Source organism: Mesocricetus auratus, unplaced genomic scaffold (assembly GCF_017639785.1).
Source record: "Mesocricetus auratus isolate SY011 unplaced genomic scaffold, BCM_Maur_2.0 Super-Scaffold_100031, whole genome shotgun sequence".
Classification (NCBI taxonomy): Eukaryota; Metazoa; Chordata; class Mammalia; order Rodentia; family Cricetidae; genus Mesocricetus; species Mesocricetus auratus.
In genome coordinates, this window is record NW_024429212.1 from 7455095 (window position 1) to 7476084 (window position 20990).

The 20990-nt window shown below is 48.9% G+C and overlaps 1 protein-coding gene across 9 annotated transcripts in view; it reads right to left on the reverse strand.

Annotated features, from left to right (window-relative positions):
- Window positions 1-20990, reverse strand: part of Arhgef7 (Rho guanine nucleotide exchange factor 7) — a 112503-nt gene that overhangs the window by 35380 nt on the left and 56133 nt on the right. For all 9 annotated transcript variants that reach the window (XM_013115779.3, XM_013115781.3, XM_013115777.3 and 6 more), the window contains 5 exons: window positions 20512-20642; window positions 17341-17542; window positions 10179-10267; window positions 714-808; window positions 476-571 (listed from right to left, as the gene is read on the reverse strand). In XM_013115779.3, the coding sequence (XP_012971233.1) occupies window positions 476-571; window positions 714-808; window positions 10179-10267; window positions 17341-17542; window positions 20512-20642 (613 nt within the window). The remainder of the gene's footprint in view (window positions 1-475; window positions 572-713; window positions 809-10178; window positions 10268-17340; window positions 17543-20511; window positions 20643-20990) is intronic.

Sequence of the window (20990 nt, forward strand, 5' to 3'; positions counted from 1 at the left end):
ACTGGAAAAAGCCACCTCTCACAACACCTGGCACATGAACGTTCAGCTACCAGTCACGTCTACCTCCTGACGTAGACGTGCTGCCGCCTCCTCCATTATCAGCTTAATTTGTCCTCTCCTGAACTCTTTACCTACCTAAAAAGTCTGTCAGTGAAAACCAACCAGGCTAACACACAACTTCTCCTATAAAACTTTACCCAAAATAAAAAAATAATCTAGCTTCTATCTTCAGAAAGATCTGATATTTGATACCAACTAAGCGCGTACAAACTTGAAGCTCTGGCCTGGTGTTGGTGGTGCACGCCTTTAATCCCAGCACTAGAGAGGCAGAGGCAGGCGGATCTCTGTGAGTTCGAGGCCAGCCTGGTCTACAGAGAGAGTTCCAGGACAGCCTCCAAAACAACACAGAGAAACCCTGTCTCAAAAAAAAACAAAACAAAACAAAAAACCCGTGAAGCTCTGGCAGTCCACTCACTTGGTGCACTCTTCTAAGGTCTGCACGAGCACTTGCTGGAAGGAAGAGATTTCCTCTAGATTTCCCAGTAAATACGAAGTGTTTGCCGAACTCAACCTGAGGCCAGGAAAGACAAGGGCACGAGACTGTCAGTGGTCTGATATGTGTCCTGATTCCCCAGCATGAAGCCCGCAACCTAGTGAACACAATGCTGTGCCCAAGGCACGCTGGCACTCAGAGCAGTCTCTAGCCAACCTACTTCTCGCTGGTCTGCAGTGGCCGCAGGTAGGTGGAGAGCAGAGACTGCAGCTCCTTAGAATATTCATGCTCTGTTTCTAGGATATTCTGTAGCACCTGCAATAAATGATAAACCACCGTTGTCATTCACGTAACTACAAGAGTTATTTGCCATAATTTATAAACTTTAGCAAGTTTATCACCATTATTCATCACATTTTGTTGCTTGCATTAATACACATTTAGTCCTTTGTAATTATTAGCTACTAATCCTACATAATAAATTATTAAGGCCAGCCCAGAAGTCTGACTTCATCATATGACAACAGGTATGCCTAGTTGAGTGAGAGCACATTCCATCCTTGGACACAGAAGGCAAGGTGAACCTGAATTACAAAGGGCAGACTCGGACAGTCTCGGAGTGCTGACGGACTGATATGCCTCTAAATGCTGGGTAATGCAGAAAAGGCCGTCACCAAGTACTGCACGCAAATCCACTTAGGCTGTCTAAGAGCAGGAAGCTAACTACAATGACACAGATCGGGGGTGCCGGTACGACCAGATGGTGAGTGTGCTGGTGACAAGCTGGCTCTGTGCTCTAACTGGGCATGGGGTTACACATTTGTTGAAGCTCACTGAACTATATACAACCTGTTCTTTCTTGTATGCAGCTGGACATCCCTAAGCAAAGCAGCACCCCCCCCCAAAAAAAAACCAAAGTGACCAAGAACCTTAAGCTTTTTGAGCTCTCTCAGGATTCTCAGACTTTGAGCTCTCTCAGACGTCTTAGACTTTGAACCATTTCAGAGTTTGAGTTAAAGAACATTCAACCAGTAAAGTCTATGTAAATATGCCCAAACCCCCAAACTCCAAAACCTGACAAAGTTCTGGTTCCAAGCACTTAGATAATGGACACAGCCTGCCTGTAAAACATATCTCAAGTCCACGACTTTACTCTTTAGCCAATGGTTCTCAACCTGTGGGTCACAACCCACTAGGGACAAACAACCCTTTCACAGAGGTTGCTATTAGATATCCTGCATATCAGATATTTACATTACTATTTATAACAGTAGCAAAATTACAGTTATGAAGTAGCAATGAAAATAATTCTATAGTTGGGGGTCACCATGACATGACATGAGGAACTATATTAAAGGGTCGCAGCATTAGGAAGGTTGAGAACCTCTGCTTTAGACTGAGTTTAAATAAACTTGTGGGAAGCAGGGACTTTCGTTAGACTCTGTGATGTTTTAGACCATTCCACACACAACATATATTGAAGATGAAAGGCCAATCAAAGAGCCTTTATATAGACATCCATTCCTCTTAAAGATAACAGAGTAATTATAAAAATAAAATCTTCCCAAATAGCTTACACACAATTTAGCAAAGACTAGTAAACTCCTAAAATTTCCAGATAAAGAGTACCAAACAGACCAGCTTAAACAAATGCTTCCCACCGAAAACCACCAACACCATAGCCACCTGACCAAGCAGGACAGAAAGTGTGGACTTCCCACAGGCCAGGGGCCACAAGCACTGCTGCCAACACACCTGTCCCCTTGTGCCTAGCATCTACTCAGGTACAGCAGTCTTAATCCCTGCAAAAACATGTCCTTTATCTAAGCCTGACAGGCAGACCTGTCATCTCAGCTACTCAGAAGGCCAAGGCAGGAAAATTACAAATGCAAGATCTGCTTGGCCTATGAGGCAAGTTCAAGAACAGCATGAGCAGCATGGGCAAATAGCATAAACAGTTTCCAAATAACTGGGGGAGGGGAGGGAGAGGGGTGAGGACGGGAGGGAAGGGCAAATTGAGAACATAATCCCTGGCACCCCTAGTCACTGGGATCAATACCAGGAGGCCTCCCCACCCCATACATACACATAAAGTTTCCTTTTCAAAGCAGTTAGCTCCTTCCATACTGGACCCTGGAGACTGCAGAGCCAAAACCTAACAGTGGGTCCTTCCGTCACCAGCACCACAGGGCAGTTCCGGGTCCAAAAGGGAGCAATCAGAGCTCTACAGGGCCCCCATCAGAGAGGGAAGTCCCTTCCCGGCCCTTCCCATCCCTACCACAGGGCTGTTTGAGCTAGGTCACAGTGAGGGCTTTCTGAGCACTTCCTGAATGCTATGTACTACTGCCTCACAAAGCCATACACGCCCACTTCACACACGGATGCAGGGGGCCAAGAGAGCATCCCTGCCCACCAACTCACACACGGATGCAGGGGGCCAACACAGCATCCCTGCCCACCAACTCACACACGGACTGCAGGGGGCCGAGAGAGCATCCCTGCCCACCAACTCACACACGGATGCAGGGGGCCGAGAGAGCATCCCTGCCCACCAACTCACACACGGACTGCAGGGGGCCGAGAGAGCATCCCTGCCCACCAACTCACACACGGATGCAGGGGGCCGAGAGAGCATCCCTGCCCACCAACTCACACACGGACTGCAGGGGGCCAAGAGAGCATCCCTGCCCACCAACTCACACACGGATGCAGGGGGCCGAGAGAGCATCCCTGCCCACCAACTCACACACGGACTGCAGGGGGCCAAGAGAGCATCCCTGCCCACCAACTCACACACGGATGCAGGGGGCCGAGAGAGCATCCCTGCCCACCAACTCACACATGGATGCAGGGGGCCGAGAGAGCATCCCTGCCCACCAACTCACACACGGACTGCAGGGGGCCGAGAGAGCATCCCTGCCCACTTCACACACGGATGCAGGGGGCCGAGAGAGCATCCCTGCCCACCAACTCACACACGGACTGCAGGGGGCCGAGAGAGCATCCCTGCCCACCAACTCACACACGGACTGCAGGGGGCCAAGAGAGCATCCCTTTTGGATTTCTTTTTTCCTTTTTTTTTTTTAATTTTATTTATTGTGTATACAGTCTTCTGCCTGCAGGCCAGCAGAGGGCACCAGATCTCATTCAAGGTGGCTGACAGCCACCATGTGGTTGCCAGGAATTGAACTCAGGACCTCTGGAAGAACAGTCAGTGCTCTTAACCGCTGAGCCATCTCTCCAGCCCCCCTTTTGGATCTCTGACCGATTTTTGAGAATCTAAACAGGTTTAAACCCTTCGGCCTTCATATGCACCATCTGATGGCTCTTGAGTTCAGCACTGGCTCTGTGAGCTCTAGGAGCCCCCGTAGATGAAGTGTTAAGCAACTTACACACTCACCCCCAAGAAGAAACGCCACAGACTCTGTCTCTGCTGATGCACAACTCTCTTCATCATGAATAGACTTATTCATGGGGACAGCTGGGAGACAGCCAGGAAGAGGGGGGACCATGCAGGGAGTTCATTCCTTTGTGGGGAAATCTGGATGCTGCACCCACAATGACAATGTCCTCCTAACACACTCACTGACCCAAGCGTCGAAGGCCTGGTGACAGAAGCACATTATGACCCCAGACACAGTTCTCAAAGAGCATCGGGAGAAGAGGGAGCCACCACCAGCCTTGGGTCTAAAGAGACGTGGCAGCACAGGCAGAAGCGACTGCTGAGACCTTGGCGGACGCCACCCTCAGAAACCTAGCACATACCCCTACGGTGATGGGCAAAGGAAAAGCACAACTAGTGTCATGGTGCAGAGACCCCAGGACACAGCAGCTTCCTCAGCCACACCCTGAGCAGAGACAGACACGTCAACACTTCCCGAAAGAACACCAGGAAACAGTTCCACAGCAGCCAAGTTCACTCCACTGCTCCACTCCAACCACTGCCTGGTAGCACATGTAACTTTCAGGCCATTCCGCAATGCTCCCCAGTGTTGGCAGAAGCACGTGTACACACGTACACACACACACACACACACACACACACACACACACACACACTTACTCACCCACTCACACCAGTGCCTAACCCTCACCCAGGAGGCTTGTGTGCTTCTGACCGGGGCAGCCCCATCACCCTTCCTGGCCTGAGCCTGTCAGTCATTAGCCTCACCTCTCTTCCTCTCCGAGCCTCAGGCACACGGTGGCTGCTGCAGGACCCCATGGACCTCACCCCAGCTTCCACAGCGCCATCACACCATGACTTCCCGGGAACCAAGAGTACAGCGCGTTCAGGGAGATGAGACCCACAGTGCTGAAGAAAGCCAAAGGAAAGACCCCAGCGGCATGGCTGGCTCTGAGTCACGAGACAGAGCTGTCCAGTCATACAACAGTGCCACACAGGAGGGCGGGCACCCTCAGCAGCCACACACGATCCTCAGACTTTCTGCCTTGAAACAAAGCAACTCAAGAGGGACTGACTCCCACTCCATACAGACACATACACTCGCCCTCGCCAACGCTGACTGGAGATGCCCTGTGTATAAAAATGACTGATCTACAGAGCTAGAGGTAGTATTCAGCGGCAGAATGTTTGTCTGGTATGTGTGGGGTCCTAGGCTCCATCCTCCACACTGTAAGGTTCAAATGTCTTCAGAACGACTGACTTCATGTAAGAACTATAAAATATTCCAAATGTTTGCAATAGAACCCTAGTTAGTACACACTGGAAAAGTGAAACGGCACAGCTGTCCTAACCGTCTTCCAGCTGCCAGCCATGCCACCACAGACCACAGGTATCTGCTCTTTTGTTTGTATGTTTGTGTAAGAGTGTGCACGGAAGCACAGATGTGCACAGGTGTACAGGTGTGCACGGGTGTACAGGTGTGCAAGTGTAGGCATGGGTATACAGGTGTGCGAGTGTATGCATGGGTGCGCAGGTGTGCAAGTGTAGACATGGGTATACAGGTGTGTGAGTGTGTGCATGGGTGTACAGGCGTGCAAGTGTAGGCATGGGTATACAGGTGTGCGAGTGTGTGCATGGGTGTGCAAGTGTGCAAGTGTAGACATGGGTATACAGGTGTGTGAGTGTGTGCATGGGTGTACAGGTGTGCGAGTGTAGACATGGGTATACAGGTGTGTGTGCATGGGTGTACAGGTGTGCAAGTGTAGGCATGGGTATACAGGTGTGTGAGTGTGTGCATGTGTGTACAGGTGTGCAAGTGTGGACACGTGTGCACGTGGAGGCAAGAAGTTAGCACTCAGGAGTCTTCCTCAACCACTCTGCATTCTAACTTTTTGAGAACCTGGAACTCACAGATTCACTTAGTGAGCTCTAAGGAACACCCATCTCACCTCCCAGACACTCGTCTGGCTTCTGCGTGAATGCTGGAAATTCGAATTCAGGCCCTCGCAGGCACTTAGGCTGAGACATCTCCCCACACCCAGTCCAGTCTATCCAAATTTTCAAAATGTAACCTGCAAAGTTTGACTCCAGTCATAATTCAGCTTCTGACGAGCGGCACCTAGTGCCCTGTGAGCAAGAAAATGGTGGTGAAGGGAGCAGCTACCGACCTCCTGCTAGCGTAACCCTAAAGGTCACAGGACTCAAGAGGCCTGCCCTGGTATTATTGGTTCAATCGTCTGATGGCCAAACTTAATTGTCAGCCTGACAGAATCTAGACTCTTCTGGGAGTTGAGCTTTGGGGCATGCCCATGGGAACAGCTGGTTGGGTCCAGGAGGTGGGAAGACTGCCCATTGTGGGTGGCATCACTCCCTGAGCCACGATCCCAGGCTGTGTAAGGAGGACTGAGCTGGGCACAAGCAGACACAGCTCTCTTTTTCCTGAGGACACGTGACTAGCTGCTCCATCGCCTGCCTTCTCCACCACGAGGGCTGTGACCTGACACTGCGAGCCAAAATAAAGCCTTCCTTAAGTTGCTTTTGTCAGGCTCTTACCACAGCAACAGGAAAAGAAAAGTCTTGGTTTACATTTGCCTTTAATAAACCTCTTGACATCTAGGGCCTACTTAGCTGGCAGGCAAGTGTGCTTTAATATCTGCCTTTTAAAACAAAGTTTTACTACAACATACCCCTAACCCAGGACTCTACAAGGTTTGGAAGAAACATTTCTTCCAAATGTTAGACATTTACCAGAGAAGGGGCTGAAGAGCTGGCCCAGAGGTTAAGAGCACTGGCTGTTCTCCAGAAGACCTGAGTTCAATTCTCAGCACCACATGGCAGATCACAACTCTCTGTAGTTCTTGTTTCAGGGCATCCAACACACGCACACAGACATACATGCAGGCAAAACACCAATGCACACAAAATAAAAATAAATTATTTTAAGCCGGGCGTTGGTGGCGCACGCCTTTAATCCCAGCACTCGGGAGGCAGAGGCAGGCGGATCTCTGTGAGTTCGAGGCCAACCTGGTCTACAGAGCGAGTTCCAGGACAGCCTCCAAAACAATACAGAGAAGCCCTGTCTCGAAAAATAAATAAATAATTTATTTTAAAAGCAAATAAGCATTAAAAGAAATTCACCAGAAAAAAAAAATGGGTCCAAACAATCCATGTGCAAACAGTAGTCTGCAGGAACTCACACGCCCACACCCCTCAGCACTGTGCAGAGTGAAGACCCAGGCACACCTGTACTCCAACCGTGGCTCAGCCACTTACTGTCTGGGACAACCCAGGCGCACGCTTCCTTATAAAAAGGAGTTGTTGGGGAAGTCCTGTTATTTGCCTGTGCATTTGTCAATAAAGTACTGTCTGGCCAATAGAAAACCTAGATAGGAGGGACTAGGAGTTGAGGAGGATTCTGGGAAGGGGAAACACAAGAGAGTCAACATGTGACGCCATGGGGGTAGGACGCCGGGAACTATTCTCCGGTAAGAAACATACTTAGATTAACAATTATGGGGTAATTACTTAAGGCAGAGCTAGCCAGTAAGAGACAAACAAGGCCAACAGCTTCATAATTAATATAGCCTCCTATGTGTTTATTTGGGACTCATGCGGATCTAGAACCAGGCTGGCGTGGCAGAGCCCAGGCGACTGGCGGGGGATATACCAAATCGGCAAGCAAGGAAAAAGCTTCTCTTAACAAGGAGTCTTCCTAAGTTATGACAATTCTGACTTTAGGAAGCAAGAAGTGCTACACACCCACCTACCACTGCACCCAGCCTGCCAGGACCACAACCCAGAGGGAGGCTCTCTCTGAGGGTCTTCAGCATCCCAGGGTTAGATAACTCAGACACTGTTCTTCACTATGCTGATTTCCCGCTGCCACCTCAAACTAGAGCCTGTGTCATCAGGACCCACATGAAACAAGCAGTTACTTAACAACAGGGAGAAAATCTGTTGAGGAGCTGGCAGGGGGCCCCCCCTTCCACAAAACTGTGGACAGGACACAGGAAGTGGGGCACTCCCAGGAGAGCCAGGCGTCACACTGCAGGCCTCCCCAAGCTTGTGTGTCAGGCGCCCACCGTCACAGGATGAGGACGCCCTTCACCGTCACAGGGTGAGAACGCCCTTCACTGGCTTATGTCTGTCAGGCACCCACCGTCACAGGGTGAGAATGCCCTTCACCGTCACAGGGTGAGAACGCCCTTTACTGGCTTATGTCTGTCAGGTGCCCACCGTCACAGGGTGAGAACGCCCTTCACTGGCTTATGTTGAAAGCTTAGTCCCAGTGGCTGGAACTGTTTGGGAAGGGTCAGGAGGTGTGGCCTAGGTGGAGGAGTATCACTGGGTGGCAGGCTTTGCGGTTACAAAAGCCATGCCATCCCCAGTTAGTGTCTGCTCTCTCCTGTCCCTCACTCTCATCCCCCTTCCCCCTTTGGGGTCAGCTGCAAGCTCTCAGCTACTGCTCTAGCGCTGTGTCTGCCTGGTTGCTGCTACCATGAAAACCAGACTCCAGCCCTTTGGAACTGCGAGCCCTAGCAAATGTTTTACTTTATAAACTGTCTTGGTCGTAGTGTCTCTTCACAGAAATAGAAAACTAAGACAAGGGATAGAAAGGACATCATGATCAAAATGAAAGGCAAAAGGTCAGATGAAGCAAACCCTGGGCCAACAGTGCCGGCCACTCTCTTCTGTGGCCCAGCACTGAAGAGGTGCAGGGAACAGAGGTCAAGCCCGATGCAGCCGGGAGCGCAGGAGAAAGCGCAGGAGAAAGCACAGGAGAAAGCGCAGGAGAAAGCGCAGGGTGTCTGTCAGCTTCCAAGGATGCGTGTCTACTGTAACCAGTGACCGTTGCCCATCACTCAGTTTGTGTAAGCACGTCAAGGAAAACGTCACCCTGCCTTCCTGCGGTAGTCGGCATGGACAGTTACTTCCTTTCACAACACAACAGCTAAGGAGAAAGGGAGGCTGTTAGATGAGCAGCCTCCAGGGATGATGAACTGGGACACACACAAGACTGCTGGCACCTCAGAGCAGGGCACCCAAGTCCCTATTGGACCCTACTGCGAAAGATGCCTGCCATCACTGTCAGGAGCCACCAAGTTCAGTTCAGGCAGCAGTCCTGTCACAGGCATGTCCCTTATAATTGCATGGTCCAGTCACTGGACTAAGACCTCAGGGGCATCCTAACAAGTGACCAGAAGACTTGCTGGCAAACAGAATGGCACCATGGCCTTAGCCATGTGTTCTGTTCCCAGAGTTTCTAAATGTGCCTCCTAGTCCCACAGAAACCTGTATGGCACTTTACCAGGCTCTGAAGGCTAATCACAAATTCTCTTCACATTACAAGGTTAGTACCAGCAATTATCAGCCCCATATTGTAGGTCAAGTCACTGCTCAGGCCACCAGCAGCTCATCTCCCAACCACTCCATGGCTAAGCAGCAAGGACAATTCGAGCAGGGACATGTATCCCTTCCAGTGAACCACACTATCAGAACCTCAGCAAGGCTGCCGACATCTGGGTACCCAGTAGAAAGCTGAGTGCACACCATGGAGGCTAACTTCAGGCGCAGGCCCCCAAGTGCCTCCACAGGAACATGAATGGCCTTCTGACAGCTGACAGCACTTACACTAGTCTGAATCTACCCAGGCAGCTAAGACTGGCAAACAGAGAGGAGGGAAGTCAAGGGCACCACACTGAATACTGTCTTTACTGTCCAGAATCTAAGGCAGTCATTGTCAACCCGTAGGCGACCCCTTTGGGAGTTGAACAGCCCTTTCACAGGGGTCTTCTAAGACCATCAGAAAACACAGATATTTACATTCCAATCCAACAGTAGCAAAATGACAGTTATGAAGTAGCAACACAAATAATTTTATGGTTAGGATCTCCATGACATGGGGAACTGTATTAAACTGTCCCAGCATTAGGAAGGTTGAGAAGCACTGGTCTAGGCCCTGTTAATACAGACACAGTAGTCTCAAGAAAGACAAGAGCAATAGACAAAATAACCCAGGACCTGCAAAGCTGAGGTCTGTCTAACCCACTCCAACCAGTCCTATTGGCACCTGAAGCATGGAAGAATTCTACGTCGGGCACTATGTCCTTTAAAAGTTTACTTTTAGACATCCGATAGATAGTCAGAGCATCACACAGTGACAAGAAGTGAGACAATCCAACACACTAGACACTCCCTCTAGGACACCAGAGCTGTCTCTCTGCAACAACTGCCTTCACATCTATGGGCATCTGAGGAGCTCGCTGTCCTGCGGTTACTCACCACGTTGTAATAGCTCTTGTTGATGGCAGTCGTGTCGAACCCTTTGGGGGGGCTCTTCAAGGTTCCTGATTTGGGTGACACAGGCTTCTCTGGAATAAAAAAAATAGAAGGAAGCTTTATTGATCAATGCCAAGACGAGTCGACTCCTCTCACAGCAGGACTCCCACAGAGCCTCACCTGAACACAGCCAGGGAAGGGGAAGAAAGAGCCTTGCACAGCCGCTAAAGAGCAGACCTCTCTCAGGCCAGATGCCCCAGATCACAGTGCCACCACCCCATTCTCCCCGAGCATCTGAGAAATTACGCTTAGGATTCAGCTATACACACAGCTTCACAGGGTCCCAGAGAATGTCATCGGGTATATGCACCACGGCCCACAATTCTGGGGAATGCCCCACGATCAAATGGTGGCAGGTGACAGGATCTCCAGAGAGACAGGGAGGAAAGGAAAGGCGAGCTAAGCAAAGCTAAGACAGCCCTCACAGCCTGACCGCCGCCTGGGCCTACAGTGCACCTCTGAATGGTCCAAACTGGCACTGCTGTCATTGGACACCACCCCCAGACCCCACTCTCTATTGGGAAGTGGCTCTGAGCAATCCATCTGTCTGAATCTAGCAGTGGTTCCATGGGTGTGCCTGTCTGTTACTTTCCCTACAGGATGGGTAGGTCTACCTACCAGTTTCTTTTTTTCTTTTTTTCTTTTTTTGTTTTACGAGACGTGGTTTCTCTGTATTGTTTTGGAGGCTGTCGGTCCAGCCCGGCCTCGAACTCACAGAGATCCGCCTGCATCTGACTCCCGAGTGTTGGGATTAAAGGCATGGGCCACCAATGCCCAGCTCCTACCACAGTTTCTATTGGTGTGTGTGGTAGGGGGATCCCACTGGGTCTCAGGGGTGATGGGCTGTGATAGAGGGGCTGCCTACTGTTGCTTGGGGTGACTGAGTGGAATGTGTCATCTAACATTGACACAGCTGGTTCTCTGGGGCAGGATGTCGATTCAGGCTGGTGGGAATAAAGGTAGGGAGACACATTCCCACATTTTCATCCCCGACACTCAGATGAGCATTTCCTGGGGAATGCAGGTCCCACATCCTCCACATCCCTTGCCTCGCCAGAATAAGCATGCTGTGTGAATTCTGGTCGCTGAGTAGCAGGATCCTGTCCCTCTGTGTGTGCGGTGACACCTGTCCAGCCCCTGGCTCTGCTCTTCACCAACCAGCACCGCACAGCACCAGGCTCTGGGACTACTCCACAGCCAACACTCCCAGGCCGCACACAGGCCCTAGAACAGGCCACTGCCTGTCTGGCATCTCTTGTGTCTTCTCGGCCACCACAGGAGCCCACAATGCCCAAACCAAACTCATGGTCTTAACCTTGGGTCCCCACTACGGGGTCGCTTGCCTAAATCTTCATGCAATGCCTCTCTGTCAAGTTTTCCCCGTAGTTAAAATAAAGACCAGAAGGTCTTCTTTCCAGTTGGAAGACCTCTGCCTACAGGGTGGAAAACAGCCCCATGGAAAACAAGTCACTTCTAAGCAAAGTGGCCAGGAACTCCAACGCTTCTGGCTGAGACGGGTTCCTTCCACACTGAGACCTGGCCTGGGGAGCTCACTGCAGAAGAGTCAACTGTATCGGTGGAAGCTGTGATTTAAACCCAGAAAACCTGAGAGGTGGGTGACGACACAAAGTCATAAAGTATGGTCACTGAAAGCCACCAATTCTGAACCGCCTGTGAAAAACGGGCATGCGTGCGTGCATGCATGCACACTGACAACGTGTGTGTGTGTGTGTGTGTGTGTGTGTGTGTGTGTGTGTGTGTGTGTGTGCGCGCGCGCATGAGCACTGACGACCTAGCACAGGAAACAGCAAAGCAATGAATTTACAAGTTCTCTTATTTACACCTCAGAAGTCACCACCTAGTCAATGAAATTCAGTATTTACTATGAGAACTAGGAAAAAGTTTTCACAAAGCAGTTCCAGGTCATAACTTAACAAACGAGAGGCAGAAAGCAGCAGCAGCAGAGTAAGTCTACCCTCTCTTCTCCCTCTATGGACGGCTACGGGGCACAGGGAGCACAGAAAGTCTGTCACTGTGTGCCCTAGCACATCAAAAGCCAGCTCTCCATAGCAAAGGCCCTGAGCTCCCATGGCCAGGGAGGCTGCAGCCAACCTCACAGGACCTCTGCTAAGAGAAGACTAGTCTATATCCAGAGAGGCCAAGAGCCACTGCTCACTCCAAACACAAACGTGCCAGCACACCCGGTATCAACAGAGACGTGTGTGTGAAAGGAGCTTCCCAAAGGGTGCAGAGCTCACAGCACTCCTGGGGGGTGAGGCAGACTCATCTTGGCCCCAGTACAATAACCCAAACAGGGTCTGTTTTAGTGACAAGCGATGCTGAAAACAGCTGTGCTGCTTCTACCCACTGGCCCAGAGACTGCGGGAGGACTCTGAGCACACACAGCAGAAGGGGGTAATCACCTAAAAGCAGCTTGCCAAGTATGCGACTCCAGAAGCAAACCTGGATTGTAAGTACTTCAACAATGGCTTCTGTTAGAAAAGCCTAGGTCGCCCCTAGAATGGTCATGTGGCCACTTAGCACAGCCATGCTGACCACACATGGCGTGGGCCTTCACATTCATTCAGTAACAGTAAAGCCAGCGCCACTAGCCCTAGAACCTCCTGCTTCTCTCCTCCCTTCCCCTGAACTGAGGGAGTTCCCTGGTAAATGCCTGTGTGTGTCAAATCACACACACCACCTGCACAGATAAAACAGTAAAAATCTGTACATATTACACACCCAAAATGGTGCACAGGAAATAAAAGCCTCATAACAACTACGCACCTTCCGGAGCACTGCACATACCAAAATTGCAGGCAGTATAGTATGCCAATTAAACTCCAATTAACACTTCTTCCAGACTCCTGGAAGGTATCTATGCTGGTCAGTTTTTTGTCAACTTGACACAAATTAAAGTCATCTGGGAAGAATGAATCTCATTAAAGAAACTACCTCCCGTCAACAGGGCAAAACAGCAGCCTACAGAACAAGAAAAGATCTTTACCAACCCTGTATCTGACCGAATGCAGAATTTCAAAATATATAAAGAACTCAAGAAACTTGGTATCAACAAACCAAATAATCCAATTAAAAAATGGGGAACAGATATACAGAGAATTCTCAACAGAAGAATCTCAAATGACCGAGAAACACTTAAGGAGATGCTCAACATCCTTAACCATCAGAGAAATGCAAATCAAAACGACTCTGATATTCCATCTTACACCTGTCAGAATGGCTAAGATCAAAAATACAGGTGATATCTCATTCTGGAGAGTATGTGGAGTAAGGGGAGCACTCCTCCATTGCTGGTGAGGGTGCAAACTATACAGCGACTTTGGAAGTCAGTGTGGTGGTTCCTCAGAAAACTGGGAATCAACTTACCACAAGATCCAGCTATACCCAAAGGATGCTCAATCATAGCTCAAGGACACCTGCTCAAATATGTTCATAGCAGCTCTATTTGTAATAGTCAGAACTTGGAAAAAAACTAAATGCCCCTCTACCAAGGACTGAATAAAGAAAATGTGGTGCATTTTTACAGAGGAGTATTATTCAGTTGTTAAAAACAGGGACACCAGGAAATTTGAAAGCAAATGGACAGACTAGAAAAAAAATCATCTTGAGTGATGTAACCCAGACCGATAACATGGTATGTACTCACTCCTAAGTGGATAATTAGCTGTAAAGGTTAACTAACTATGTTACAATCCACAGACTCAGAGACACTGGGTAGCAAGGAGAGTTCATGGGGGAATGACCAGATCTCCCTGGAAAGGAGAAAGAGAAGAGATTCCATGAGTAGACTGAGGGCAGGTGGGAGGGATGGAAACATGAGCAATCAGGTTGTGGGGTTAGAGGGGGGAGAATACTAAGAGGGACTGCTGGGGGTGGAGGGTCTCAGGGTTGGGTGGAAATCTGACACAGGGAAATCTATCTGAAGTCTATAGGGAGTACCCGAGGTTAAACTCCTAGCAACTGTGCCTAAGTAGCCTGAACTGAACATCTCCTTTGACCAGATTGGTGCCTGGTCAAATTATTATCAAAGAAGTATCATCCAGTAACTGATGGAAACAGATGCAGAGACCCACAACCAAATATTAGGCAGAGTTTGGAAATTCTACAAAGAAGGAAGAGAAAGAATTATAGAAGTCAGAGGGGTCAAGGACACAATCAACTAAGCTGGGCTCACTGGAGCGCACAGAGACTGAACTAGGCGCTCAGCATACATGTTACAGTTGTGTAGCTTGGTCCTCTTGTGGGATTCCTAACAGTGAAAACAAGGGCTGTCTCTGACTCTTTTACTGGCTTTTGGGACCCTACTTCTCATACTGGATCACCTTGCCCGGTCTCAATACATGGGGAGGAGCTTAAGTCTTACTGCAGCTTGATAACGCCATGTTTTGACACATGAGAAACCTGTCCTTTTCTGGATGGAGACAGAAAGAGGAGGGGGGACAGGGAAGAAGGGCTGGGAGGGAGGATGAGGGGCTGCAGCCGAGACATAAAACAAATAGATGAATTTAAAGAAAAGAAAGTGCCTCCATCCAGTGAGTAAGCAATGCTCTTCAATGGCTACTGCTTCAATTCCTGCCACCAGATCCCTGCCCTGACCTCCCTGAAGGTGGCTGTGATGGGACAATGAGCTCACAGCTCTTTACCTGAGGTGCATTTGGTCTTGGTCTTTATCACAGCAACAGAAAGCAAACGAGGACAGTGCCTGTGTTCAGTGAAGAGCTATTCAAAACAGGCTGTGCAGAGGCCATACGCATCAACAGCAAATGTGACAAGAACATTTCCCAGTCACACCACAAGAGGGAAGCAGTCAGTGGCTACTATCCTTTCCCAGAGACTCAAAAGGGTGGAGAGAAAACCCCTCTCAGAAGCAGCCTTTGGCTTCTGTGTTTGCATAAAAGCTATAAATTAAACAAAAAGAGAATGAAAAAGAAAAAGGTTCAGCCAAGGGGATGGACTCCAGCTTTTGTTCAGTGAGGAATAGCTCTCATGGGATAAGTCAGAGGCACCTTCAAATGAGTGGTTTTATTCTCAGAAAACTAAGCACCGACTCTGCTATAAATTCAAAAAGGAATCCCATCCCACAATTAGAATACCACATAAACTACTAGAAAATACAATGCCAAAATGTAACTGTCATCCTAGGATTTTATCCTGGATTGCTGGCTATAGAGACTGAATTTCTTTTTAAATGTGTTTTCATACCATTATGCCTGAACTACCAACATTTAGAATTAGACTGGCTTAACTGTCTTAGTCAGCTCATATTAGGAGACGATTGTAGACAGGCGCTACTTCCAAGAGGCTATCCCCCTGTCTCACTGCCAGACAGAGGACATTCAGCATAACACTGATACACAAAACTGGGGTATTTCCTATATTTTTTTAAAAACTGAAAGTTTTCCAAACAAAGCAAGTTAGGTCTCACTTTGGCACAGAAACTATGAAGTCAACTAGTCTCCTAGAAAAAAAGCACTCTTGAAGAGGTTGTACTGTGGATTAAACTTGGGCCCATACATGTTAAGTAAACTCAGGCACTGAGCCACATCCCCAGTTACATCTCTGATCCAATGAAGCCTGGATTCAACTTTAAACTGGCACAGGGACGCATACTCAGAAACAGAGAGCAAACTTAAGAACAGGGTGGGGTGGGGGAGTGCACGGCATACCACACAGCATGAAAGTATATCTAGAGGTCAGGTCAAGAGCGCTCGCGCGCTCTCTCTCTCTCTCTCTCTCTCTCTCTCTCTCTCTCTCTCTCTCTCTCTCTCTCTCTCTCACACACACACACACACACACACACGCTCGCTCGCTCTCACACACACACACACAAACACGCTCTCTCTCTGTCTCTCTCACACACACACATACATGCGCGCGCTCTCTCTCTCTCTCACACACACACACACACACACATACCCCACACCTATCTAGTGGCATTTCTTGTGCAAGGTGAACTGGAAAGACCTGAGAAGTAAAAATTTCACGGGACACTCCTACTACATCTACTCAAAGTAGAAAGAACAGAGACAGCCACAAACCTAAGTACCTCTCACAGGACCAGTCTCCACTTCCAACGGACCCTGCTTACAGCATGAGGGACCCGGCCCTAATAGCCCTGCCAATGACATCTCTTTACTTTTCATCTTAATCAAGTTCAACAGGAAAGCAAGATGAAACATGCACGCACGCACACGCGTACACACATGTGCATGCAGGCACACAACCTGCCCTAAGTCCCTTGAAAATGAGCAGCAGTCTTTATGGGGCTGCTTCTTGACACAAGCGGTGACACACCTACAGGAGCGAAACCAAGCAGAGCCTGTGTCAGGAAGGACAGCACCGAGTCTCGGGAACAGAGAGAACCTCTACTGGGCCCCAAGTCGCTGGGTTACAGGACTTTACAGCCTTGCCCTGCATGGACCCAACCACTAGCCCCAGAGAACTTCCAGGTCCAAGACACAAATCACAGCTGAGCAACAAGAAATGGGCTGAAGGCTGCTGTGCACTTTCAAGAAGAGTGTACATCCTTCAAAGATCTGTCATGAGCAAAGTGTCAATCACAGGAAAATCAACACACTTTCATAGACTAAATGGTGAAAGTACTGGCCTGTGCCTAACTGGCAAATAAATAAATAAATCTATAGTAGTAAAAAAAATACAGCCTAGCATAGGCCATAAAAAAGCACAAATTATATTATAATATAAAGCATAATGGCAACAATAAAAAAGAGCAGATGACTGTAGACCTGGCTACTGAGAAGGTTGAGGCAGGAGGATCACTTGAGCTCAGGGGTTCCAAGGCTGCCTGGGCAACATGTTCACAGACTTGTGTCTCAAACAGTGAGAGACAACAATTACCAGACCTAATAAGTTGTTCCTAGGAAAATGTCATGATGTGATGTAAAGTCAGTTTGTAATGATGGGGCCTTTACCCAGCATCCCAATGTGCAAGAAAGGATACAGGATAAAAGCTCACTCCACTCAACTGAAGACGCCATGCTGCGCTCAATGGAGAGCAGGCACTCGGGACCCTACAACATCCACTCTCTTTGGCTCCCCTCCCGCTGTCACGTTTACCACTCACCACTTGGCTTGATCTCACGCACGTAGTTGCTGGGGAACCAGCCGGTCCTGCCACTGTGCGTGCCCTCCCACCAGCCTCCTTCCTCCACTCGTGTGACATGGATGACGTCGCCCTTCGTGAAGGAGAGCTCATCTTCATTGGTCTGCTGGAAATTAAACTTGGCTCGCACTACCAGTTGGCTGTTGCTATTATCAGTCATGTCCTAGAAGACAGGTGGGGAGGAGGGGAGAAACAGCCATGAGGAACGGTCTACTTCCTACAAAAGAGTTACATTCCACTGCCACAAGAACAGTCACAACATTATTATAAGTGCTCCAAACATCCAAACAGCAGGAGAGCGCCAGGCATGGTGGCGCAAGCCTTCAGTTCCAGCACGGATGCAGAGGGGCCGGGGACAAAGCAGCGGAGAGGCGGAGGGGCAGAGAGGCGGAGGGGCAGAGGCGGGGAATCTCTTGGTCTACACAGTGAGTTCCGGGCCAGTCAACACTACAAAGTAAGACCCTATCTCAAAAATAAACAGCGGGAAAATATCTTAAATACAGAAACAGAAAGCTTCCCATCTCCCTGTGCACCTTGACCACTGTCAGGTCATAGTCCAGGAAGGCACTCTATACCACCCCTAACCACACACAGAGTCTGTCTCTCACAGTCTGCCTCTCTGTGTGTCTCTGTCGCTGTCTCTGTCTCTGTCTCTCTCTCTCTCTCTCTGTCTGTCTCTCTCATACACTCACACACACTAACACACCTGGATGCAATCAGTGTGCCTGTCTCTACCTTGAAAACTAATCTCAATGCTGTAGTCTTGTTTCCAAGTAGCTAATACCATACTGTACACTTGCACCACTAATTTTAGGTTGTTCCCAGTATCTGCCTATGAGCTGCATGCAACGTTTCTCTTATCTTGCAAAGGCTCCACTAAGAATATTTGCATATCCATTTTTATTGTGAATATAACTAAGTCTTTATGTTAAATTCTGGTCCTGGGACATGTGTAACACATCTAAACTTTAATAGATACTTCTAAACTTATCTCCCAGAAAACTCTACACACTTACACCAAGCAACATGTCCATCAGTATCTAAGAACTCTTAATTCATCAAATTTGCATCTACCCAAAGATGCTAACAAGCATTCAGCCACAGTAACGGTAAACAATACTTCACATTCTGGATACTCAACGCTCAGAGACCCCACTTCCAGATCTCTGAGAAATAGGAGAGACCTAGGGGTTCTGTCTTCTCCACCCAGCTTTGATGAGGCTCTGGAGAGGCTGGTCAAGTACAAATCTACCAACAATGACCCCCAACGCCCCCTAAAAAAACCACCGCCACAGAAACAAAAAAAAAGTCAACCTGTAAAATCTGCACCTACATTTGTAGGGACCAAATGCCAGGCACCCATCCACTACAGCAGGCGGCCTCATTTCACCTGCATCCTGAGGTGGGCAAAGGCTGACACAATGGCCCAGGGTCTTAGACACCACTGCTCTGCCCATGCCTTTGACATCATGAAGACCGTCAGGAGGTAGCCCCATCTGGGCACACTGGTCTTTTCTGGCCCTCCACCCATCACAGAGACAGAAGACTGGACCCCCAGGAGCCCACAGGACCTGGCAGTGCTGATTCCTCTCCGCTGTCTGTATCAAAGACAGCAGATGTTCCTCACTGCGCTGCAGCAGACTTCATTCCAATCAGGAAATTTGTGACAAAACAGAAAAGGGTCATCAGCGGATGCAACTCGAGATGAAAGGAAGCTAACACAGCAGAAAGTACACTTCTCTACTCTCATCTGTACCGAGTGGTTTAGAAAATGGTCCCAGGAGGAGGACATGTAATGCACTAAGCCGCAAAGCATCTTCCGTGGGCACTGCACTAAAAGCACAGCATGGGGAAGTCTTGGCATAATCTCCTCCAGCACAGCTGGTGAACTGGGGAGACTGGTACCCAAGCAATTTCAGGACAACACCATAGAAGTCTGGGGTTCTCGGGCCGACATGTTGTAACAATGCAGTCATTCCTCCCAGAGATGATGGGCAGCAGGAGCAATGTTTACACTAACAATGACCCCCAACCCTGAGAGCCGCACTGAGAATTATAGCCACACTTAACATAGGTGGATGAACACTCGGACCCGGACACTTTAAAGGCATCAACGTGCAACCCACGCCTGTGATTAACTCACTGCTGCTCCTCTGCTGAGAGGGGCCTCACAGAGCAGTATTTAAACTAATTTTCAAAACAGAAGAGGGCCAGGCAGTGGTGGTGCACGCCTTTAGTCCCAGCCCTCAGGAGGCGGAGGAGGTAGATCTCTGTAAGTCCAAGGCCAGCCTGGTCTACAGAGCAAGTTCCAGAACAGCCAGGGCTACACAGAGAAACCATAGATAGATAGATAGATAGATAGATAGATAGATAGATAGATAGATAGATAGATAGATAGATAGACAGACAGACAGACAGACAGACAGACAGACAGACAGACAGACAGACAGAGGAGATGAGATATATATAGAGGGAGAGAGGGGCGGAGGGGCGGAGGGGCAGAGGAATATGTTAAAAATCTACACTTAGGCACTCGGGAGGCAGAGGCAGGCGGATCTCTGTGAGTTCGAGACCAGCCTGGACTACCAAGCGAGTTCCAGGACAGCCTCCAAAACAATACAGAGAAACCCTGTCTCGAAAAACCAAAAAAAAAAAAAAAAAAAAAAATCTACACTTAGACTCTGAGTAAAGAAATACCTGCTGGGGGAGAGGAGGAGCTAGGTCCTGCCTTAACTTGGTATACCAGACATGTTGACTCCCAAGGGAGGCCTTACTTACCCCTTGGGAGGAGTGGGGAGGGAGGAAGAACTTGGGCTAGTAAGTAAAATGAAAAATGAATTTTTTAAATTTAAAAAAAGAAATACTTGCTGTCCCCTTTGCCACAGCAATCTTGGTTTTTTTGAGAAGTTTTACATCTCCTGTTGGGAAATCAGGACTGCCACCCCCATCAGCAGTGGCACTGGCACAGAATGGCTGCAACTCCCCAGGGTGCCCTGTTGTCACCCTGTCCAGCTTTTACTCACAGGTTCTTTTCCAAGGAAGGCTGTTCCTACACTGAGGTCCAGGCCGCCAGAGCCAAGACTCCTGCTCTGTGAACAGCCTGAGTCAAACAAAATAAAACATCTTACTTACCAAGCTTCGGTACTGGCTCTGAAGCAATTTTGAAGTCCTACTGTGTGACGACTGGGATCCCAAGGAATCAAAAGACTTTATCCGATGTGAGGAGGGCCGAGCACACACAGAGTCACTTCCTAGTCCGATGTCTGAAAAGACCGAGCACACAGAAAGGACAAGTGCTGAAGACGCCTGACACCGTGTTCCCTCAACACACGCTGGCTCTAAACTGGACCAGCATGGAGGGACACACTCAGGGCCCACAGCAAAGCATTCCATTTACACTTTACACAGCAACAAGAGCAGACTCTCTGCCCCACAAATGAATCATTCACTCCCCAAATACCTCTCCAGGATGATCTGGGGATGACTAACTTATCTGTTCTTCCCTAGTGCGATCCTCAACAGTTTGCGAACCATTTTATCTGTGCTTATAAAAACATTCCCTTCATCTGGGAAAACAGTGTAACTGCTCACGAGGAAGTGCCAGGCTCTTG